General features: G+C 60.1%; 1 protein-coding gene across 4 annotated transcripts in view; it reads left to right on the forward strand.

Moving 5' to 3' along the window:
• Positions 1 to 23263, forward strand: part of KIF21B (kinesin family member 21B) — a 43429-nt gene continuing 20166 nt past the window's right edge. For all 4 annotated transcript variants that reach the window (XM_042800032.1, XM_042800033.1, XM_042800030.1 and 1 more), the window contains exons 1-12: positions 1 to 81; positions 14828 to 15050; positions 15399 to 15581; positions 18608 to 18757; positions 18994 to 19128; positions 19520 to 19687; positions 20194 to 20309; positions 20925 to 21120; positions 21520 to 21709; positions 21824 to 21887; positions 22378 to 22602; positions 22912 to 22993. In XM_042800032.1, the coding sequence (XP_042655966.1) occupies positions 44 to 81; positions 14828 to 15050; positions 15399 to 15581; positions 18608 to 18757; positions 18994 to 19128; positions 19520 to 19687; positions 20194 to 20309; positions 20925 to 21120; positions 21520 to 21709; positions 21824 to 21887; positions 22378 to 22602; positions 22912 to 22993 (1770 nt within the window). In that variant the 5' untranslated portion in view covers positions 1 to 43. The remainder of the gene's footprint in view (positions 82 to 14827; positions 15051 to 15398; positions 15582 to 18607; positions 18758 to 18993; positions 19129 to 19519; positions 19688 to 20193; positions 20310 to 20924; positions 21121 to 21519; positions 21710 to 21823; positions 21888 to 22377; positions 22603 to 22911; positions 22994 to 23263) is intronic.

A 23263-nucleotide genomic window follows, 5' to 3' on the forward strand; every position in this document is an offset into this window, starting at 1 on the left:
CCCGCCCCTGGGCGCTGCGGCCGCGGTGCCGGGCGGCGGGGCCATGGCGGCCTGGGACAGCTGCGTCAAGGTGGCCGTGAGGTGGGTGCTGGGCGGGCCGTGTGCCCCCGGCGGGTGCGGGGGTCTCGGGGCACCCCGGGGCACGATGCCCACCGGCGGGTTGGGGGGCTGCGGCTGCCGTGTGCGCGGCGGGGGGGGGCTGGCGAGTGCCCGGCTCGGCGCTGCCCGTTCCCGGGGCAGTGGGTGCCCCCCGAATCGTCTTTTGCCCCTCCGTCCCGCTCCCCGCCCCCCACCCGCGTCCCGCAGCCCCACTGCCGCCTCTATCCTCCCCAACCCCCCACTCCGCATCGTTTCGGGGCTGCCCCCCTCCCCCCCCCCCCCCCGCTCCCCATCCCCCCTCACCGCACCGGGTCCCTGCTGCCCAGCCCCGCGATGCTCAGCTCAGCTCCCCTCCCTTGCGGCCGGGGTACGGGGGGGCCAGGCTGGGGACCCCCGGCCCCTTCACCTGGAGGGGTGTCGCCTGTCTCCAGCCTTTGCGGCTCGGCAGCTCCTGGCTGCGTTGCGGGTGGGTTTGGCCCCCCCGGTGGTGTCAGGCAAAACGCCGAGGGGGGTGTGGGGGGGTGTGGGGGGGCCCCCTGTCTGCCCCCCCCCCCCCCCCCCCCCCCGCTAGGTGGTGGGGAACGATGCGGCATCTCGGTGTCCTTTGTGCTGGCTCCGGGCTGGGAACAATGCGCCTTCCAGATCGTGCACCTCCGTAAAGGAGCTGCCGGCGGCATCTCATTCATGCGGGGGGGGCGGGGGGGGGGGGGGCTGCTGCTGGAGCTCAAGGGGCAGCCGGCGGGGCAGACCACGTCTGCAGAGCCCCACGGGGGTGGGTGAAACCGGGGGGGGGGGGGGGGGGCTCTTTGTTAGCGCCGTGCCAGGCTGGGTGTGTTCCGTGCACAGCCGCTGGGGTCCCGGAGACCCGCGTCATTTTGCTTCCTTCTGCCCCCGGAGGAAGGAGCCCCCCGAGGAAGAGGGGGGGTACGAGTCCCTCCGAAGGCAGCGGGAGAGGCAGGGAGGGACCCTGCCCGGCTCCTGCTGCCGGAGCTGCCGTCCCGCGGGGCAGACAGCGTGGGGAAGGGACCGCGTGTGCGGCTTCCCCCCCCCCCCCCCCCCCACGACCCCCCCGAGCCCCGCGTCTTCCGGACAAGCGTGAGCCCGGCCCGGCCCTTGGCGCCCCGAGCTCCCGTGCAGGGGGTCGGAATGGTGCTGGGGATCGGGTGCCCGTGGGGACACGGCTCGGCAGGCCCAGCCCCACACGGTCACGCTGACCTCCCCATCTGCCTTGTCTCCCACCGTGGGGCTGTAGGGTCACCTTGGGGGAGGGCAGGGCACGCTGTGTCCCCCTGTCTGCACCCCTAACAGCACGAGGCAGATTGGGGTGCTGAGGGCAGTCTGCAGGGGGACTGTGTTGGTCCTTGGAGGGGGATTTGGGGAGGGCACTACCCTGGCCTGTCCCTGCCAGCCTGGGCAGAGCGAGAGCACAAAAGATGGTGGGTGCAGCATCAGTGATGGAGAGAGAGAGGATGTGTGTGGGGCTCCGTGTGTGTGTGCACCAGGACACCTCCCAGTGCTGCCTGCCCCTCCAGTCTTCCTGTCTTAGAAGCAGGCAATGGTGATTTTCTGCCTTTTTCTGTTTGAGTCAGGGCCAGACTATGGTTCTAAAGGACGGGGGAGCTGCAGGGGAGGTAGCAGCACCCCCCTCATGCAGGTGCTGCTGGGGTGCCTGCACAGGGGCAGGGCTGGGCTGTGCCAAGGCGGGGATGTCCATGCAAGGATACTGACCTGGGAACCGAGTGATGCTGGTGGCTGGGGGTGGAGATTTCCCGCTGGCTAGACTCTTCCCATCCTCCATCTTGCACTTCTCTTGGGATGAAGCCTTTTAACAAAGGCCCAGCACAGGGCCGGGGTCCCTTTTGCATGAGGGGTGGAGTGGGTGCCCCTGGGGATGGCAGCTGTGGTGTTGTTTCTGCTGGGCTCTTCCCACCTAATCCCTTCGGCCCCTGCCAGTGATGGCATTGAGGCCTGTTGAGTGCACAGGGAGGGGATCACAACTGGGAGGTGACTTGAGTATGCAGCATTGCAGCAGGGCTGAGGTATCCGTGTCAGGGATCTGGGGACAGGGGAGGTCCAACTCTCTCCCACCCCCTCCTTGAGGAAGTGAGCTGGTATCCTCTTTGTGCAGCTGGAGTGATGTGGTGGTGAAGGTGAGCCGGCAGGACAAAGGAAGAGGGCTAGGAGCAAGGAGGCTGCGAGACAAAGCAGGCAGGTTGCAGCGTCATGTGGGGAGGTGGCTCCTGAGGCTGGGCTGAGTGTGCAAGGAGCCAGCCACCCTCCCTGTGGACCACCTGGCTCTTCTGCTAAAGCAGCCCCGGGGGTTCCCTTCTGCCCTGGGCTGGGAGCAGAGCGGGGTTTTCCTTTGTGAGCTCTTGTGACACCCTGCCAGTGGAGTGGCTGAGCTGCAGGAGTCTCCAAGACTCCTCATCCTCTGAACAAACCTGCCCACAGGTCTCACCACCCACAGTCATCAGAGCATGGAGGTTGAATGCCTCTGGGGTGCAGCAGGACACAGATCGAAGCTCCCCTTTTGTCCATTTATCGCAACATGAATGTGCCAGCTGTGCCTTTTCTTTGGGGTCTCTGTCCATGCTGCTGGTGGGAGCAAAGTAGGACCTGGAGAAGGGCTGGGGACACTGGGAAGCAATGGAGGCTTTGGAGGGAGGCACCATATTCAGCTGGGGTTAAATGGCTGGGTGATGGGGATGGTCCAGCTGATGTCAAGAGGTGATGCTGCACTCACCATCGTCTGTGGGGCCTCACAGAGTCCTCAGGGTGGGAGGAGTGGGGCCAGAGGAGCAGGGGTGGTGGGGCTGTGCTGTCCTTGGGGCGACCCCAGTTCTTGCTGGTTCTCCTGGCCTGACAGGAGAGATGCTGTGGTGTTTCACTGTCAACTTCACAGGTCCCCATCTTCCCCTCAGGAGACCCCCAGCTGCCATACTGGCACTGCTGGTCCAAAGCACCTGGGTGCTGAGCCACTGATCGGGGCACATTATTTAGGCTTCCTGTGTGTCAGGATTGAAATGGCTAGTACCTGCTGCAGCACTGCTGATGGCAGAGGGAAATGCAGGCCCAGCAGCTGCTCCTGGCCCTGGGGCTGATTCGTACCTACAACTCAGACCTGCATTGCTTGCAAAGGCAGGGCTGGATCCTGCGCCGACTTCCCCCCTCCCTGCAGGCAGGGTCTGCCTTCACTTGCCCTCCTGCGTTCAGCCTGGTGTGTGGCTTCGTGGGCGCGTCTGAGCCTGTGGGTGCTGCCGGGGGAGGAAGTGATGGGGCTGAGCAGCGGTCAGTCTGGGCGCCCACGTGCCCTGCGCTGGGGTAACGGTCTCAGCCAGGAAGCAGCTGCCTGCCACGACGGTGCTGAGTGGGGAGGCCCCGGGAGCCCCTTGCTCCTTGATGCTGGAGGGGCAGGGGGGGGGTGGGTTTCCTCAGTGACTGGGGAAAGCACCAACTGCTGTTCCCTTCTGTAGGTGACCTCCCAAGGGGTGGCTGCAATGCAGGCAGCTCGGCAGCTCCCCGCTTGTGCCCTCCATCCGGGAGCGCAGCTGTCGATTTGAGGCTCGTGCCTCCCCTTGGGCCTCACCAGCACCCTCCCTGCAGCACCCAAATTTGCCGTAAGGTGCTGTCGGCTCTTGTAGCTGCAGTGAGCCGAGGGTGCAGTGGGGGGAGTGGGACTTGCGGTGCCGGTTGCAGGAGGTGGAGCCCAGCCCAGTTGTGCGCGGGTGGTTTTGCTGTGTCAGAAAGAGCTGATGGCGTGTATTGACCCAGAGGCCATTAAACTCCTTGGCTGGGAGAGGTCTGAGAAGCCAGTCTGGCTTCAGAAATGCTCCCTGAGGGTGCTTTCAAACTGCCCGGTTCATCAGAGAGAAAGTGGCACCCTGTGTGCCAGAGCTGTCCGTGGCACCCGAGTGTGTCTGGCTGGCTGCAGAGACTCAGGAAACAGAGCTTGTGAAATTAGGGAAGGAAGCTGAGGCGGATTTCAAGTTTATTTAAACCCTGCAACCTCCAGTGCTCTGCTGCTCTCATAAACACTCCTGCCGTGGTGGCCTGCACTCCACGCAGGTAACCCCAGGCTAGCTTTGTCCTGCCCTGGGGAGCTGCTCCCACCTCCTCCTTGGGAAAAAGGACGGGATGTGCCACTCAGGACAGGACAGATGTGCGTGCCCTTCTCCATGGGCCCTGCAAGGCCTCGGTTCGGTGGGAGCATGCTGGCAAAGGCCAGTTGCCAGGATCAGCTGGGCTCCTGGTCCTGACAGGGTCCTGGCATCTTTGCTGCCACATGGCCAGGGCTCCTCTGCTTGCTGGAAGGTTTCTGCGAACCCAAAGCCTCCAGGACCAGCTGGGCTCAGTCCCCGAGCAGGCAGGGTTGTTGTAACCCATTCAAACCAGCTCCTCCCAAGGCAGTTTTGGGTCTGGATGGAGAGGTGGTGTGAGCCCAGCTCGTGCCACACTGGTGTGCACGCTGCCCAAGGGCTCCAGCATGGAGAGGGGTGGTACAGCCTGGTGCCCGCTGCCCACCATTGCCACAGTGCTGCTGCAGCTCTGAGCCCCTTCAGTGTGGCCCCAGGGGGACACTGTGGAGTGGCTCATGGGACACTGTCTCCTGCCATGTCTAGCTGGTGTTGGGCTGGTTTTGCTCAGATGTCACAGGGCTGTGCAGGAGAGGGGAGGCAAACCCACCTCACTGCATGGGATGTGTCCAGCTCCTGTGGTGATAAGTGGGACAGCCTGTCCCAGTGTGGTGGCACAGCCCAGCCGTGGGGTGCCCCATCTCCCATCTGCTGGGGGGCTGGGAGGCTGCCTGGTGAGCAGCCCTGATCCCAGGAAGGAAATATCTCAGGAGACTGCTATAGCCTGGGAGTGCTGAGCAGGCAGAGCACCAGCATGGGCAGCCCTGCTGCTATCCCCATCCTTTGCCTCCACGGAGGGCAGCTCAGCCCTCCTGGCAGTGGGGGCCTCCCATGTCCCGTGGCTGTACTGATGCTGTGCTGAACCCATCTGGCTGACCCGCGGCTCTTTGGTTTCACTTTGGGGCTTCCCAGTGCCGGTGCAACACAGGGGGGGGTGTGCTTTTGGCTCCCAGCGAGCAGGGTTAAACTGGCCTCTCCGGTCTGGAGAGATATGTTGGGGTCTGTGCCGGGTGGGAGGCCCCACGGAGTTTCGGAGGGAAGTGCTGAGCCCAGGTGTGTGGGCGCCAGGGGTTTTTCTGCGCCTGGCTTCAATCAGGCGCATACTGGCTGGCTTTTACAGCGGAAATGTCAGAAAGGGGATGGAGATGGTGCTGGTGTGAGGGGGGAGCACAGCCGCACCCTGCAGTCCCATGCAGACACACCAATGCCTGTGGCACAGTGCGGAGCAAAGCAGTTTTAAGAGGCTTTTTTGGTGCCTGCACCCATCAGCAAGGGATTTAAATACGTAATGCCAGGAAGTGTCAGGAACTTGGGAGGCTGGTGCTGTCTCTAAGCCAGAGGACACAGCCAGCTGCAGCATTCCTGCACCAGCAGTGATATTGGAGGCAGGAGAAAATTGCAGATGAAGCCCTAAACAAAGCTGTCAGGAACATGGCTTCTGGCTCCCAGAGAGGGAAGGTGATACCCCCGCTGAGCCCGGTGCTAACTGAGGAGCCAGCCTTGGCCAGGCGGCTGTCATGCTGGTCCTGCTGGGAGGGGGGTTGACCCCAGTGGTCCCACGGGGCTTTTTCCTGCTGGAGGCTATCAAAACAGTCCCTGTCGTTGGTTAAACAGCCGGCAGGTTTGGGATGTGGTGGATTGTGAGGGCAGCTGCTGCTGGGCTCTGCTGCAGGAGATCAGCGTGCTGCGGGGTGACTTCCCACCCTGGTCAGATGCTGATGGGTTTCTGCTTTGGTTTGTTGGGAGGGAAGGCAGCTGGCCTCCTGCCACCCCTTCCCTTCCAGGCAGACCAGGAGCTGGTCCAGTGCTGCTCTGGCATGTCCCCACTGGCTCCACACTGCTGTGAGGCTGGGGGAGGCTGGCAGCCTCATCCCACTTAGCATCTGCCCCTCTGCTCTGCTCCACGTGGGCGCAACACGCTCGTTGTGTCCACTTCCAAGTGAGGGCTCAGGCCTGAGCCCAAGGTCCCAGGGATCCCAGCAAAATCCCTTCCCCTCCTCTGCAGGTCCCTGAGGCCAGGACATGGTGGGGAGGTTTCTTGTCACAGTTTTCTGTGGCCCCACGCTTCCCTGTCTGATTGTCCCTCCCACTCAGTGTAACCCGATGGGGCTGTAAGCACCTCCTAGCCCATCCACCCATACCTCTGGGTTGTCCTGGGGTGGCTCAGCAGCCCCACTCCATCTCTCGGTTTGTTCTCCCAGTGTCACTAGCCCCATGTCTGGGCCAGCAGCAAAGACAAAGCTTTGGAGACTGGCCGTGGGGCAGCCCAAGGGGCATTCCCGCACCAGCCTGGCCCTCCCCACGGCCAAAAGATTTCATAAAGGTCCTTCTGCCTCCCTGCCCCTGGGCTTTGCTGCAGCCAGGGCCCCACAGGCTCTCAGCCCCCTCCCGGCAGAGCAGTGCAGCCTGACCTTGAGCACCAGGCACAAAACTGCCTCCACCTTCCTTCCTCCTCCACCACAGGCTGGGGCACATCTGAGCGCTGGAGGCCAGGGACCCCCGGATGGGTGCGCAGGGGAGGGGGATGGAGGTGCTGGGGGCAGGAGGCTCAGTGGGGCGGGGGGGGGGGGGACGTGCCAGGTCTGTTCAGCACTCTCTTCCCCAAAAGTCACAAAGGTCCTGCGAGCTTCACATGAGCTTCTGTGCTGCTGGGTTTAACAATCAAAATAACCCATTGGCAGAGCCCTTGTGGGTGTGCTGGGGGCGTGCTGCTTGGGTGACAGGAGTGGGATGTCTCCATCCCTGCACTGGAGATGAGCAATGCTGGCAAAGGACGAAAGGAGTCATGTTGCGAGAGAAAGGCTGGAGCTGGGCTCCTGGTCCTTGTCTTCCTCTCTGCCCTCCAGGCGCTGAGCAGGGGCACCTCCTTGGCCTAGTGTTGCAAGGCTGGGAGGCACAACCCGCTCCCTGCCTGCGTTAGGAGGGGGGCACGCTCAGGCCATGTCACTGTGGTCTCTGCTCATTTATTATTTCATGCTGCACCTGCCCAAGAATGTTAAGGCAAAATATGCCTGTTCCCTTCCCAGCTGTGAGACCAGGTTTGCTCCTGCTGGCCAAGGGCCTGGGATTTTTATTGTTTTTGAGGGAGGGTGGAGAGGCACTTCTTTTGTGCCACCCAGCCTCCTGTCTTGTGGGCAAGTTGCTTCCGATGTCCCCCAGGGATTCTGGGGTTGCAGCATCTTCTGCCAGGGTTGGCTTGTTTTCCCAATGGCAATCAGAGCATGATGGGGGGCTGCAGGCATGCCTGCTTTGGGGGGGGGCCAGGAAAGCCTTATCTCCAGTATGGGTGCACCAGTTCTGGGGTGGGACTGGGACATGGGGACCTCACAGCAACACTGGAAAAGGGAGAGACTCTGGATGTGATTCACTGGCTTTGGACGATATGGGAGCCCTAGTACAGGGGTGCAGGATTGGGAGTGGGAGTGTGTCTGTCTCCGTCGAACCAGTGGCATCTCTGTGTCCCTGCAGGGTCAGGCTCAGAGTCTCCTGGTGACCAACGGTTTCCTGTTGCTCTCCAGTAATCGCTGATGCTTTTGCCGAGCTGGTGGTTTTGTGGCCATTTCCACGCGGTCGTAGGGGAGCGGGGGCCCTGCCAGGGTATGCGTCGAGTGGCATGTGCTGCCACACGTGTTTCCTTGCACTGCCCATACCGCCTGGGGTTTTAGGGCCCTGCACCCCTTTGTGGGTGACTGTCCTGGGTCTGTTGTTTGCAAATATCCTTGTGATGTTTCTCAGCATCTTCTCTTGGGCAGGTCCAGCATGGAGCTGGTGGTATTGCAAATCATTTATGGGGTGAAGGAGGAATCCAGGGAGATCACACACTTGCTCTGCTGCTGCTCACTTCTGGGCTGGGTAAAGCACGATCCTGTGCTTTCCCTGAGCTCTGCTGGTCTCTGCCTGCTGCCTTGGGCTGAGTGTCCCTGGGTGCTGGGTCCCCACCTAGGCAGTGCGTCCCTTGTCCCGGACCCACGGTGGGTCTTGGTGTAGAGCAGAAGGTGCTGCTCCGTGCCGCTGTGCTCCTGCCAGAGCTAATAAGCAACACATGGCAGCTGCCAAAGCCTGATTTAAAGGTTTCCCTAAGCCTGGGAAAGCCTGGAGCAGGAAGATTAGGGGAGGCCTGGGGAGTTCTGGAGTCCACAGCAGCAGTGTTTGCCCCTCAGGGGATCAGGCTGGGCAGCTGGGAGCTGGGCACAACCAGCACATCCATGTGGAGGATCCGTATTGGGGTTGCTTGGGGGATGGATGTGGGGTGGAGGCATGTTACTCCGCTCAGCCGTGTCCAGCATGCCTCCATGCACACCCCAGCTCTGCGGGGACCTGCCTATCCCCAGGCTGCCCGGTGCTGCAGGGGGTGGGGACCCAGCAGGCAGGGAGCCCCATCTTGGCCCTGGTGCTGGTCCAGCCATGCTGGCCAGGGCACCCTCTGCTTTGGTGGTGTTTGGCTGGAGCACAGGCAGTGATTGCCTGGCGTGGGTGGCTCCGCAGGCAGGCTGAGCCCAGCACTCTCCCGTGTTGCTCTCGCTCCTGCTAGGATGTGGCTTGCTCTATCCCTTAATTGGAGCGTTTGCTGACCAGACCTGGCAGTCCCCAGGGAGCCTGATTCAATTTTCTCTGATTGCTGAGCTGCTTCTCTGCAGTGGTAATTAAATGCTTAACTTTGTCTTGATTTGGATCCAAAGCAACCTGTGTGCAAACAGCCAGCTCTTGGCAGCCGGCCCTCTCCTTGGACCCCGTGCTCAGGGGGAAATGGGGCTGGGGGCATCCCTTCCTGGGCAAGGGGGCAGATCCCCCCATGGGATCAAGCTACACTGACCTCAGGCCTGGGGAGTCCCTGTCTTGCTGGTGCAGGAAGGCAGCTTGCTGTGCTCCCACACTTGGTGTGCTCCCAGGCTTGCTGTGCTGGCCTGGAGATACAGGAAAACCTGGAGCATTTTGCTCTGACCTTACCCTGGTGATGCTGGCAGCATCCAGCTGCCTGGGGATCTGCTCGGCCAGGCTGAATGCTCCGTGCACTTCCACACTGCAGCCCATGTGCTACACACTGTCTTTCCTGTTGAGTTTGCAATGCCTGGGGTGTCCTTGACCCATAGGATGTCCTAGGGGAGCACAGGACAATGTTAGAGTTGCTCTTCTCCTGGCTGTCCTGTGCTGCTGGGTGGGATTGCAAGGCAGCAGCAAAGCATGGAGGGCAGGTTTGGGGCAGAGGAGAGCAAAGCATGGGAGAGCAGAGGGGGTAGCGTGGCTGGCAGATGGGCTATGTGCAAGTCTGGGCTGTCTGGTAGATGCTCCTGCAGCTCTGATGCTGGGGAGGCTGGGGGGAGCGTCAGCAGGGTGAACATGAGTGATGCAGAGATGGGAGTGGGGACGGGATTGGGGTGCACACGGACGGTGCAGGAATGGGAGTGGGGTGAATGCAAGGTCATGTGGGGAGGGGAAATGGGGCAAAGGAGGGTGATGTGGGGATGGGAGCAGGGTGAACACAGGTGATGTGGGGATGGGAGCAGGATGAATGCTGGCAATGTGGGGAGCAGAGCCGGGTGCTGCCCGGGCTTGCCCAGCCCGCCTGTCTTGGCAGGCACAGCCACAGCAGCCAGGCTGTGCATCGGGTGGGGGTCTGTCAGCTCCAACCTCTGCCAGCCCACTCCAGCAGAAGTGTCCGTGGCCAGGCGGGGGGGAAGTGCCCCAGCCCCTCACCAGGGGCTGGAACTGCCAGCATCGCAGTGGGCAGCCTTGTCCCTCTGGAGATGGGGTGGACAAGAGCAAGAGGCTCTGAGCCTCCAGAGCCTGGCATAGAGAGGGAAAATGCCGTGGAGCTCTTCCACCCACTGCTTCCCATCTCTCTGGCTCGGCTCCTTGGGAAACCAGCCCTGCCTGGCTGGGCAGCCTCCTCGGATACGGCCTTGGGAGGGGAGAGGAATGGCTCCTTGCAGGGGGTCTGCAGGTAGCCACCCTCCCTCCCAGAGGGATCTCGGAGGGGCCAGAGTTCCTGCTGCATCTGGGGCAGGCTCTGCCCATCTGCAGTTGCAAGGTTATAAAAGGCAGCAAAAGGCATCTGCAGCTGGGAGGTCACCCACATCCCCAGTCTGGAGCGGCTGCCCTGCAGCCCCTTGCCGGTGCTGAGAAATGTTTGTGAGTGGGCATGTGCTCAGCCTCCCTGGGGAGCTGGGACAGTTCCTGTTTGAGGTGGGTAATGCTGGGTGATGGGCCTGGGGGAGACTGGATCCCCTCTGCTCCCATGCCCGTCCTCTCCTGGCAAGCTGTGATGGGTGGGATGGCCACTCTGCCCCAGGGGTGGCCGTGTCTCTGCAGGCAGGGCAGCCTGGGGGGTAGCCCCCAGTGTTCCTGGCTGTGGGTGCAGGTGATTTGGTGTGGGGGGGGTGTTGTGGCTCTCAGCATGGACAGCAGGGCTATGGGGCTGTGCTGCCACAGCTTTGGCAAAGTGCTGGGGACCAAAGGATGCTCTGGAGCCCCTTGGGGCTGCCACAGTGGTGGGCTGAGAGGGGAGGAACAGGCAGTCAGGTAAGGAGGCAGGGGAACACGAGGACATGAACCCAGCAGTCCATGTCAGCTGAATTGTGCCTTCCTGTGCAAGGAAACAGCTTCCCTTCAGTGCGCCGGGGGGCTGGGCAGTGTCTACGGGTGGTGCAGCCTTGACACGGGGATACTGGCTGTGCCCAGTGTGGTGAACCCCATCCCCGCCACTGGCTGTAGGGCTTGAGATGCTGGGATGGGCTGGGCTGGTCTCTCCCCAGGGGCACTGCTCCTGCCAGGGTGGAGGGACCTTTGAGCTGACCCTGCAAGGGCTGCTTGTGGGAGCTGGCTGCCCCACGGTGCCCATCCAGCGCTTGGCTCCCAGCCTTGCTCAGCTCCCCCCACCCAGCCCAACGCTGGCATAGGGCGGCGGCACTGAACAGCTCGGCCGTTGTGCTTGCCGCTGAGCGCGTCCGTGTGAGTGCCAAAACTCCCTGTTCCTGGGGGTGTCGACCCGCTCCCCCCTTCCTCCCAGATGCTCAGTTGTCCTGGAAGCCCAGCCGTGGAGACAGTGCTTTCACAGCCTGCCAGCCTGGCACGGAAGGGAAGGGCATCAATGGAGAGGCTTCCAGCCAAGGTCCCCTTTGTGTCCCCGTGCGACCACGATCTCTCCTTGGCATACATGCTGCTCATGCTACTGGGTTTGGATGCTGATGCTGGAGCCAGCAGGGTCCTGCTGTGCCACCCATCACCGTCCCAGCAAGAGCTGCCGGTTCGGGACGGAGCGGTCTCCACCCCTGCCTGCGCCTCTGTCTCTGTCTGCGTGTCTATCTGCCTCGCAACGCTGTGTGTCAGATGCTTGGGGCTGGGAAGTGGTCAGGTTTGCTTGGCAGGAGCACATAGCTGGGACCGTGCAGCTCTGTCCTGAGTGCTTGGTCCCTTTGTCACCGTCTCTTCAAAGTGAGCTGGGTGTGGAGGGGCCGGAGGTGGTGGCCGGGCTTGTAGTGCCTCTGTGGTCCTCCAGGTCTCTCCTCCCTGGGTGTGTTGCCTATGTTGAGGTTGGTTTATCAGCAAGGGTGGGTGGGAGGGAGATGGGGCTGGCACTGATCATCTTGCAGACCCCAGGACAGCCTGTGTCTTCCCCACGCTGGCTGTGAGCAACAGAAGCAGCCACCTTGCTAGCGTGGGGACAGCTGGGCGCAGGCTGTCCGGTGGAGCAGGGGCTCTGCTCTGCTTCTGCCTGAGCTAGGGGTGGTGAAGCAGCACCCCACTGGTTAAATGCTGGTTTATTTTGGTTGCTGCTTAGCAGATAAGTCCGTAATTGCCATATAACCATTGAAGCCTGTGCCATGGGCACCCAGGAGATCAGCTGGGCTCTCTGTGGGTGTCCCAGCCATTTAGGATAGGGCACACCACTGTGTTTGGCTCTGCAATGGGTCCTGGTGCTGGGCACAAGCTGTCCTTCTGGCTTATGACCCATGGCCAGACACATAGCGGGTTGGCTGGCTGTGTCCAGATACAAGTGAGGGAGAAGCTCCATTGTCACGCAGATTGGGACCTGACAACATCACACTCAGTTCTTGTGGACCCATGGACAGACAGGACATGGCCAGCATCTTTTTTTGTAGCGGTGGGGACAAAGAGTGCCAGAATGCACTCAGATGGTAACTGTGTGACCACCAAAGTCTCTGATATCTGTTGCAGAGCAGGGAAACTGAGGCAGAGCACAGCAAGCGCTGCCAACTCCCCCAGTGTCACCTGGTGGGGCTGAGGACAAGGTTCAAAGAGAGAGCCTGTGTTGATTCTGCAGATGATGATGCTGTGTTTGGAGGAGTTATTGTGGTGCCTGGGCATGACTCAAACTACACATGAACACCTACTTGGCCTGACCAGGGCCTCGTGTTGCCCAGTGCCTGGCATGGTGATGTTCCTCCTGGGAGGGCAGGGATGGGACACCCTGGCGTGGGAGAGCTGGGACAGTTTAACAGTGGGGCGCAGAAAGAGCAGCTGCACGGGCCTAGAGAAACCGTCTGTGACGTCTCTTGGTGGCCGCGTAAATCTCCTGTGGTGCTGGGTGTCACCTCTGTGCTTGTCTATGTGGGGCTGTGCCTGTTGGTGCTTGTCCCCGCCTTCCTGTTCCATGTGCCATGCTCTTGTGGTGGGGGTCTGTAGCATTGGCACACCAGCTGGCAGCAGCTCCCAAGGACACCTCTGGGTGATGCTTGGCTGGTTGCTTGGAGAGCAGGACCCTCCGGGGTGGTTCCCACATCTCCAGTCACTCTGGGGAGATGGGACGGCGTGGGGGAGCATGTTAAGGACTGGCACATGCGTCCCCTCCAGCCCCGACAGGTCCCCTGCCTGTGAGAGCCAGGATGAGTGATGGGGTCCATCGGGTGCTTGGAGTTGGCTGGGCAGTGAGGTTTGGGGAGCAGGAGTAGGGAGACATCGGTGTTGGCGTTTGGACGGCTGTAACAGCCCCAGCATGGCCAGGCTCGAGGTGGGTCCCCAAAAGCCCTGTGGAAAATTCATGTGCTCACATCCCTCCAGTGCTGCTGCTCATCCGCTCTTCCAAACCCATGTGCACATATTTCATCACCTGGAGGGGGTGGGAGGGGGAAGAAAGAAATCTTTTGCTGTTCTTATTTTTCTTGGGAGGAAAAAAAATTTCTAAAAATACTGTGATTCCACTTTGTTCCTCTGCCTGTTCCCTGGTGACACTGTCGCTGTGCATGTCTGGAGTGGCGCCGGGGAGGGGCACATTATGTTGGTCGAAAAGTAATTAAAGCTGGGGTTAATTTTCCTGGAGGAGGGTGGGACCCTGGGAAGGCGACTGGAGCAAGTCTAGGGCTGAGCACATCAGAAGCTGCTTTCTATTGTGGCTGCTGAGCTAAATATACCCATGGGCGCACATAGCTGTTCCCACACGTCTGCTGCACAGGCTCCCGGCAGGGTGAGCAGGGTGCTCATGCTGCCTCCCGCCCCGCTGGGGACACCCTGTCCCCCCAAACACAGTGGGTTTTGGCTCTCCTGGGCTTTGCTTGCTGCTGGCCAGGCTGGTGAGGAGCCGTGTCTCGTGCAGAGCCCCGATCTGTAAAGGGTCTGCTGCGGTCACTGCACCAGTTTGCCAGCAATGCGGCTTTGGAGGAATTAATAGCTGTGTTTATGAAGCACCCAGGGAGGGGAGATGTGCAGTCATTAGCTCTAATGAGAGCTGTTTGCCATGGTGCTTGGTTCTGCACTCCCTCTTACTCCATGAGTCCCCTGGGACCAGCGAGATTCCCGCAGCCGGCACATCCACCGAAAGCCAGAGCTGCTGCAGCCCTAACGCGCACCAGTGCATGTGCTGAAGCAGAGCTGTGCCTGCATGGGTCCGGCTGTTCTGTACCCACATTTCTCGGGAAGGATTGCGTGGTGGATGGGGATGTGGTGGTGCATACCGCCAGAGCACAGCCTTGCCTGTCCCCTTGGCTGAGGACAGCCGTGGGGCTGGGCGGTAGTTTGGTTCAGGCAATTGTTTTGGTTCTGGGACTGTTTTGTCATGTTTCTGCATTTTGCATTTCAAACCTTTGTAACTGCAGCTTGACCTCGCTGCCTCTCAAGCAAGCGCAGCCGGCTGCAGTGTGTCCCGGCTGCCCGCCCATACCCTCCCAGTCCCAATCAGGGCTGCTTTGACATACTGATCAATGTCTAGTGCAGTCCAGAGCTCGCTGCCTGGCTGGGGGCATCACGGTGAAGGAGCGAGCCTAGGCGTGGGGAGGCTGGCTGGCCCTGCATGGGCCATATTCAGCTGTTGGTGCAAGTGCAGTTTTAAATGCAGGTTGCACTGGGTCTGCCTATACCCAGCCCTGACTGTCACTTCAGCTGCGGAGGTGGCTGATGGCATCACTGACATGAACCAACCTCTTTTCTCAACCACAAACGGACCAAGGTTGTTGCTGAGTGCAGGAGTCGAAGCATCCCCTGCACTGTTTGCTCCATGCTGCAGGCAGAAGTGCTGATGGTCCCCTGCCCACAGCAGCCACAGTTCCAGCATGGGCCATACTTGCATCCTCAGGATCAGGCTCGTGTCTGCCAAGACTGGGGTGAGCCCTGAGGCTGCCCTCAGCCCATATTTCTTCCTGCAGGATCCGTCCACAGCTGTCCAAAGAGAAAATAGAGGGATGTCACATCTGTACCTCGGTGACGCCTGGTGAGCCGCAGGTGCTGCTGGGGAAGGACAAGGCCTTCACCTATGACTTTGTCTTTGACCTGGACACATGGCAGGAGCAAATCTACACGACGTGCGTGGGCAAGCTCATTGAAGGCTGCTTTGAGGGCTACAATGCCACCGTGCTGGCATACGGCCAGGTACATCCTCTGGCACAGGAGTTGGGCCCTCCTGCAGCACTGGGTGCTGGGGATGCTGAGATGCCACCTGCGGAGGTTAGGGAAGGTGGGGGGTGTGGATGGGACAGGGAGTTGTCCCTGGGCTGGGTGAGAGCTGGGGCAGGGGGTGGCCTTGGGTGGAAGGAGAGGGAGGCAGGGCTGGGGTGGGAGCAGGAGAGCTGGCGGGGGGGGGGGGGGGGGGGGGGAGGTCAGAGGAGCTCGCAGAGGCATTTGGGGAGCCTGGGGTGTCAGGGGGAGGTGTGGGGCACAGTGGGCACAGCTGAGCCTGGGAGGGCCCAGCCAGCTCTCCCAGCTGCTGCCTTTTTGCAGACTGGCGCGGGGAAGACGTACACCATGGGCACTGGCTTCGACATGAACATCTCTGAGGATGAGCAGGGCATCATCCCACGGGCCATTGGCCACCTCTTCAGTGGCATCGAGGAGCGCAAGCAGGCAGCCCAGAGTCAGGGCGTGGCAGTGCCGGAGTTCAAAGTCAGCGCCCAGTTCCTGGAGGTGGGTGACATGAGGTCTGGGTGCCACTGTGGCCCTGCCCTGTCCTTTGCTCAGCTTCCCTGTCCTGGGCTCCTTGAGTCTTCCATGGCCCGACTGCTCCCCAGCTGAGCTGGATCCCACAGCAGGTGTGTGGCTGGGGATGTGTGCCAGGAAAAAGGAGACTCAAAGCACCTGAATGTTGTTGACCTCATGTTGGCCACAAACTGGGGTGGCACTTTCTTGGCTGTGGGGAGCCCTCTCCATGGGGAAGGGGCTTGTGCCTTAGTCCACTGGGGACTCTGAGCTCACTTATTCCTGTTTGAGGTAGAGGATAGTGGCATACCTGTTCCCCTGGGTCTGGACCAGTGTTCCCAGCGAAAAAGGGAGAGGAAAAAGTGCCATTCTTGTGGGGATTTGAGGAAGGGCTGTGTTATTTCCCATGTGTTTTGCTGCATCTTTGACCTTGAGAGCACTTCATTGCATCCTCTCCCACCTCTGCTTTGGCCTCTCCATTCCAAAAGCCTCTTCTGTTAACCGCTTCTTTCCCTGAAGAAGTTTGTCCCAAAAGCCTGTGGACCTTGTGTATCTGCAGTGGTTTCCCTGGGGGCTGGTCCTGGGGTGAAAGTATAAAGGTGTTCAAGATGGGAAATGTTTTAAGGCCTGGTGAGAAAACATAGGGTGGTGTTGAGCAAAGCTGAGCTCCTGAGCACATGTCATCTGGTTGGTGTCCTGATCTGGGGTACATCCCAGAGGAGACAGACAGGCAGAGAGACAGGCCCTGTGCTGTGATTTTGCCTCCGCATGGCTTTGGTGGCCATCACAACTGGGTTCCTCCAGATGCCAATGGCCTGGAGAGGGGAAGCAGTACCCAAAGTTACCTCCTAGCTTGGAGGGCTGACCTGTTTGTCAGAGAAATCCTTCCCAAATAGCTTTCTATCTGCAGAGCCCTTGCTAGCTCCCATGGTGCTTTTGTGTGCAGCCACATCCTTCCCTCCCCACCACTTGGCCTGTCTGAGCTCCTGGCTGCCTTCCCACGCATCTTCAGCCTTGTGAGGCTCCACTCTGGGGAACCTGTGGGCTGGGATGGAAATGGAGACAATTTCCTGCCTCTGCTGAAGACCTGATGGGAGATGAACCTTGTCAGGCTTTCTCCTTGCTGAAGAGTCCCCTAACTCTGTTGGGGTCAGGACATAGTCATGCCTTCCCTGGGCTATAGGATTGGATACTGGGCTTCAGCCCAATTTATGCCCCGTCACCCTGTGTGACACACTTTCCCTTCCCTCAGCCTGCAGTATCTGCCCTCTAGGAGAGACTCTGCTGTCCAGCTATAGTTTCCCTTGCCTCGGGGTCTCCCACTCAGTTTGGGATGACCTGACACTGGCCCAAGGAGCTGGGTAGCCTGTTAGCTGGGGTTGGGACCCATGAAGAATGAACACTGGGGAGGGGATTCCTGTGCTGCCTCTGTCCCAGGTGATCCTGGGGAGCTTCTCTGCAGACCAAGAGGTTTAGCAGAACCCGGAGGCACCTGGGGTGACAGAGCAGTGGCCCTGTATGGGGTCACACCAGCTGCCCTGGGGATTTCCTGTAGCCTTTCTCTCTCTTCGCCACCTCTGACGCATGGTGGTTCTGGCTCTCAAAATAGCCTCAGAGAGGTTTGTCCAGTGCCAGTGGTGGAGGATGTCAGCAAGTCTTCCTCTGCTGTGTTTCAAAGTTGCTCATCATCATGGTCGCCAGGCCAGCCATACCCAGTGGGACACTGGCAGCCCCAGGGGCAAGGACTTGAAGGCTTTCCAAGGGCCCTGTTACATGTGGGGAGAGTAAAAACCCATTCCCTGATGACCCAGTGACCAAGGCTGTTGGAACCTGTTGAGGGCTTTGCCCACTGGTCCACTGGGCAGGCACAGACATCAAACCGAGAGGTCTTGTGCCACCGTGCCCTAGACCTGTCCTACAGCCACCCTAATCTAGGCAACCCAGGGAGGGTTTTGTGGAGATAATGTCTCTCCTGTGCCATCATGGGCACATCAGACGCTGGTACCGACCCTGCTGTCCAGGCAATGGTACAGGATTTGGCCCTGCTGATCCCCGACCTGTGACTCTCCTGGGAGCAGGATGTCAGAGCGGGGTTTTAACCTTTGGGGAGCCTGTTTGCACCTGGGACAGCCAGGGATGGATCAGCCTAATCTACCCTGCTGGCCTGTGGTCCTCAGGTGACCCTGCTCTCTGCACTGGGATGTGGGCGTGAGAGGGTAACGTGTGGCACTGAGTGCTGGTGACAGGCAGACAGACAGACATGGGTGTCCCTCCACCCCAGGGTGAGAGAGGGTGCTGCAGGGTCAAGATATGGATGGGGGCATCCTCTGTCATCTCCAGGTCCTCAGGGCTTTCCATGCTTGTTCTGCAGTCCCTGGTCCCCCTTGTCCCCTTCCCACCTGGCAGAGGTGACCTCAGGGAGCTGTGATGGGAGAGGGGCTCTGCTGGCTCCTGTGGCCAGGGGCTCCCTGGGTGAGCCGGGAAGGCTGGGGGGCTGTGTAGCTCCTGGGTGTCCACTCAGGCTCTGGGGACAGGGCTCTAAAAGTGTCCTGGTTCATGCACAGCTGCTCGTGTGGGCCAGGACAGGGTTGGGCAGCTGGAACCAACCCAGACTGCAGCTCAGAGCTTTGCGGGGCAGAGAGACACATGTATGCACCCATTCACACATGCGTGCATACACATACCATTCCCCTGGGCATCATGCCCTAGCTGGGCGCCCGTGTGTGCAGGTCAGAGCTTGCCAGTGCATCATCTCCTGTCTGCACGCACATGCTTGTGTGTCCTCTCTGACCCTTGCAGGCACACCAGCTCTCCTGGTCAGCCTTGCCTAAGCACACATGTGTGCACATATCTGTGAACACGCGTGCACTCCCAGCCAGGTGGCTTGTCCTCCTGGCTCTCAGGACTGCTGCAGCAGGATGGCAGAGGGCAGCTCCTGTCACTCCCACTGTGCTGAGCTCTAGCAGCCTCCTGCTTACTACTACTGACCCCATACCTGCCTCCACCCCACTCAGCTCTACAACGAGGAGATCCTGGACCTGTTTGACAGTGCTCGCGACCCTGATGCACGTCACCGTAAATCCAACATCAAAATCCACGAGGATGCCAGTGGAGGCATCTACACCACAGGGGTCACATCACGCCTCATCAACTCACAGGATGAGGTGGGTGCGGGATGGGGCAAACGTGGAGGAGGGGTGGCAGCTGGGTGCCCACTGGCCAGGGGTGTGCTGTGTGGGGTAGCCAGGTGAGGAGAGGATCTCACCTGAGGTGGGACAGAGCAGCCCCGGGGTGATGCAGGGAGAGGTCAGTGTGCCTGTTGGGTTGTGGCAGGGTTCTGTCCTGACTCCCTAGAAGGGTCCTTCAAGGTTTCGTTCTTCCCTGCCCCGTGTCATTGTAGCTGATCCAGTGCCTCAAACAGGGGGCTCTTTCCCGCACCACCGCCAGCACCCAGATGAATGTGCAGAGCTCCCGGTCCCACGCCATCTTCACCATTCACCTGTGCCAGATGAGAGTGTGCACCCGTCCGGAGCTGGTGAGATGTGCTCCTGCCTCATGGCCGGGCTGTTTCTGGATCTGATACCCAGGCAATGTGTGTAGATCCCTTGGAAAGGGGAGAGGGTTTGAAGTCTTATAAAGAGAGGCAGAGCTTTGTCTTTCTTCCTTGCAGTCATAGTCAGCATTAGCATTTAATGGGAGCTGAGATCTGCCCTGGAGCAGCCCCATCCAAGGCAGGGATGGTCTGGCCCAAGGCAGGGATGGCCCAGAGCAAGCTGCTGTTGGTTGGGAGCCTCTACCCCATCCTTGAGGGGCTGGATGTAGAGGGTGAATGCGCAGGCTTTTGCTTACATCTTAGTGTGGTCAAGGGAGCTCCTGCTTGCTCTGGGTCCGTAGTGGTGACCCTCTCCATGTGTGCCTGGCTGCAGGTGAACGGGGAGGTGACCAGCCTCCTGGATGAAGCCCAGCCCACCACTGAGTATGAGACCCTCACGGCCAAGTTTCACTTCGTAGACCTGGCTGGCTCAGAGAGGCTGAAGCGAACGGGTGCTACTGGCGAGAGAGCGAAGGAAGGCATCTCCATCAACTGTGGGCTGGTACGGCCCTGGGGACCGGTGTGCAAGGGAGGGGAGAGGCTCCTGGGGGAGCCTGCATCACATTTGGGTCCTGCTTGGAGCTGCTCCGGGCTGTTGGGGTTGCTGCTGTCTCTGCTGGTGTTTATGCTACCTGGCCCTGTAGGCAGGAATGTACACAATCCAAAATACCAGTGGTGAGTGCACAGCTCTGCTGCGGAGGGCAGGACTATGGGGAGGGGAACAGGTGGACACAAGGGTGTAAGTCCCCAGAGGGTCAAGGTCTGCTAACTTCAGCTTAAAAAAAAACTTCCACGGCTCGATGCTGCTCCTCAGTGCTCATGGGAGAGAGGCACAGCCCAGGGAAGGGGGGCGAATGCTGAGACTGGCAAGGGAGGCTATATGCCTCAACCTCTTGCACTCCAAACCTGTGCCACAGCACATGCCCCAGGCCTGATGTGCTCTCTATGTGACCACTGTATTCTCAGCAGGGGCTGAATCTGGGGGGGGGCTTTCCTTTGTGTTGGTAGCTGGCCTTGGGGAACGTCATTAGTGCCCTTGGAGACCAGAGCAAGAAAGTTGTGCATGTGCCCTACCGTGACTCCAAGCTCACCCGCCTGCTGCAGGACTCCCTCGGGGGCAACAGGTAAGGGGGTCCCAGGCTGGGGCTGAGCCCCGGGAGAAGACTGCAGGGGCTGTCCCACTGCAAATAGGGCTGAGGGTCTGTGGCACTATCTAGGATCTATTTCAGGACTCAAATGCCTAGTGGCTTGCGTGGTGGGGAGGGGATGCCTCCTGGCAGCAGTGCATGACTTTGCAGATATAAAGACCTTGGCTCCTCGTGAGTCCCAGGCACAATTAGCCAGCTTTGGCAGAATTAGCTGGTGCAAAACACTCTGGAGCCCTCACAGATCTGGAATTTGTCAGGTGACATTGCCCAGCATGGGGTGGATTGAACTCCTTGCCTGATTTGGAGGTACTTCTAAGAGCTCAATCTTCCTCAGCAATCCTGGTGCGTGTGGGCTGGCTGGTGCAGGTTGGCTTTGCTCAGCGCTTGTGTGATGTGTTGCTCATGGGGTCTTGCCAGTGCTCTGGCTCTGAGAGGGACTGAACCCAGTTTACACCTTGGTTTTAAAACACAGAAGGGCCTAGAATGGGTGTCTGGGGGCTTGTGGCCTGTGCTGGGTCCCAGGTTTCCAGGTGCTGAGTTGGCGCAGGATGGGGGAAACTGTCCTTTCACCCTGAACTTCACCTCCCCAAGCCAAACCATCATGATCGCCTGTGTGAGCCCATCTGACCGGGACTTTATGGAGACCCTGAACACGCTCAAGTATGCCAATCGGGCTCGCAACATCAAGAACAAGGTGGTGGTGAACCAGGACAAGACAAGTCAGCAGATCAGTGCCCTGCGGGCTGAGATCGCCCGCCTGCAGATGGAGCTGATGGAGTACAAGGCGGTGAGTGGTTGAGCGAGTGGTTGGTGTGGTGGAGGCGGGAGCAGAAAGCCTCCTCGTGTTTGAATTGGGGCGCTTTTAGCAGGAAAGACCCTCCTGCCTACCGTGCTCTGCCCCTATTGATAGGAGTAATTGCTAGGAGAGATCAGGAGGCTTAAGAGATGGGAGCTCAGCTCCTGCCCTGCAGCAGGCAGGACCTTGGGCAAGTCTCTTGGGGATGCTAAGGCAGGGAGAAGCCTTGAAGCATCTCTCACTCCCTGCCTGTTGAGCTCAGGCCTTCCTTGTCCTTAGATTTGTCCCTGCCCCTGCTTTGGTGGCTGGGGCTGCCCCCGCAGGGTGCAGTGGTGGGCCCCCATATCCCAGCTTGCCCTGCACTCAGGGACACCCCTCCTGTCCCCACAGGGTAAGCGGGTCATTGGGGAGGATGGCTCGGAGGGCTACAGCGACCTTTTTCGTGAGAACGCCATGCTGCAGAAGGAGAATAGCACCCTGCGCATGCGGGTGAAGGCCATGCAGGAGGCCATCGATGCTATCAACAGCAGGGTCACCCACCTCATGAGCCAGGAAGCCAATCTGATGCTGGCCAAGGCAGGTGAGGTTGGGCTAGTGTGTGGCATGGTGCGGCAGCCCAGCCAGGAGAGCTGGGATGGGTGCTGTTCTACGGCCCGTGTCTTGCCTTGATCCACCCGCGCCTCTGCTCCTGCAGGTGATGGCAATGAAGCCATTGGTGCCCTCATCCAGAACTATATCCGGGAGATCGAAGAGCTGAGGTGAGACGGGCATGGGAGCTGGTGAGTCACCTGGGTCCCTGGGCTGGTGGGTGCCACGGTGGGCTCTGCTTCCAGGTGTGGCTCGCAGTTCCATGCCTCCAGCATCACTGGGGTGAGTCATAAGCCCTGGTGGAGTAGCAACTGACTACACTGCTGCTACACTGGGGCTGTCGGAGTCCTAGCCTTGGTGCCAAGCCGTGCTTTGGCCATTGTTGTCCTTTGTGTGGACACTGATGGAGTGGAATATCCTGGTGGGAGTGCCCGGTGTCTCCCAGGGACTGCTGGCCCCCCAAAGCTGGGTCCCTCCCTGTCTCTTGTGCGATCCTGGGACCTTGTCTTGCAGCATCCTGACCTTCTGACCAACGTGAATGGGAACAGCTTTGTGGTGACTCTGTCCCTGGCTCACACCATCTTAAAACCAGGCAAGATCTCTTCCCCTGGGGACAGTAGGATGTCACCTCTGTGACCACATCTCATCTCCACTCTCTAGGACAAAGCTTCTGGAGAGCGAGTCCATGAATGAGTCTCTGCGTCGCAGCCTCTCACGTGTCTCTGCCCGTCCCCCCTACTCCATGGGCTCATCCCCAGCATCTGGCTTGGCTGGCCTGTGCAGCCCCGCTGCTCCAGTGGAGACTGAGGCCTCTGATGTCCTCCGACGGGCCAAGCAGGACCTGGAGCGCCTGAAAAAGAAGGAGAGGAGGCAGCAGAGGAAGAGGTGAAGGCAGCTGCTGTGCGATGTTGGGAAGGGAGAGGCTGCATGTCGGTCCCTGTCTGTCCTTGTGCGGTCAGGTATCCTGCTTCCCACATCCATGCTAAAGCCAGAGCAGTGAGACAGAGCCCAGATGCCTGGCTTCCCCTCCCAGCACTGCCTTGCCCTTGGTCTCCTTTTCACCCACCTTTTCATGATCCTGGAGACTGTTTTCCTCAAAGGGTCCAAAAGCAGGAGGTGAGGGGGGCCCTGTCAGGACCTGTCCCCGGGCTCCCCCCTGCTGGGACTCACCAACACCCCTCTGTTCTCCCCCAGCCCAGAGAAGGAAGCGTTCAAGAAGCGTCAGAAACTGCAGCAGGACAATGGGGAGGAGACAGATGAGAACGAGGTAGAAGAGGTGAGCAGGCTTCATTCTAATACTGAGCAGGGTGTTTGGGTGTGGGATATTGTCATTGCCCCATGTGGGAGTGAGACCAAGCCCAGCCTGGAGGCTGGAGAGGTTGTGGAACTGAGGACCCCCTGCTGGAGTAGGGGGGAGCTGGATGCTCCTCAGCCAGCCCTGCTGTGGAGCGAGGAGCCCACATCTTTTTGGGCTTGGTTCTCTCAACAGTGTATGCTGGGGGTCCAGAAATGGTGCTGCAGCCCCTGGGCATCCCGTGTGGGAGGC

This window comes from Tyto alba, unplaced genomic scaffold (genome assembly GCF_018691265.1).
Source record: "Tyto alba isolate M040663 unplaced genomic scaffold, T.alba_DEE_v4.0 Super-Scaffold_30, whole genome shotgun sequence".
NCBI lineage: Eukaryota > Metazoa > Chordata > Aves > Strigiformes > Tytonidae > Tyto > Tyto alba.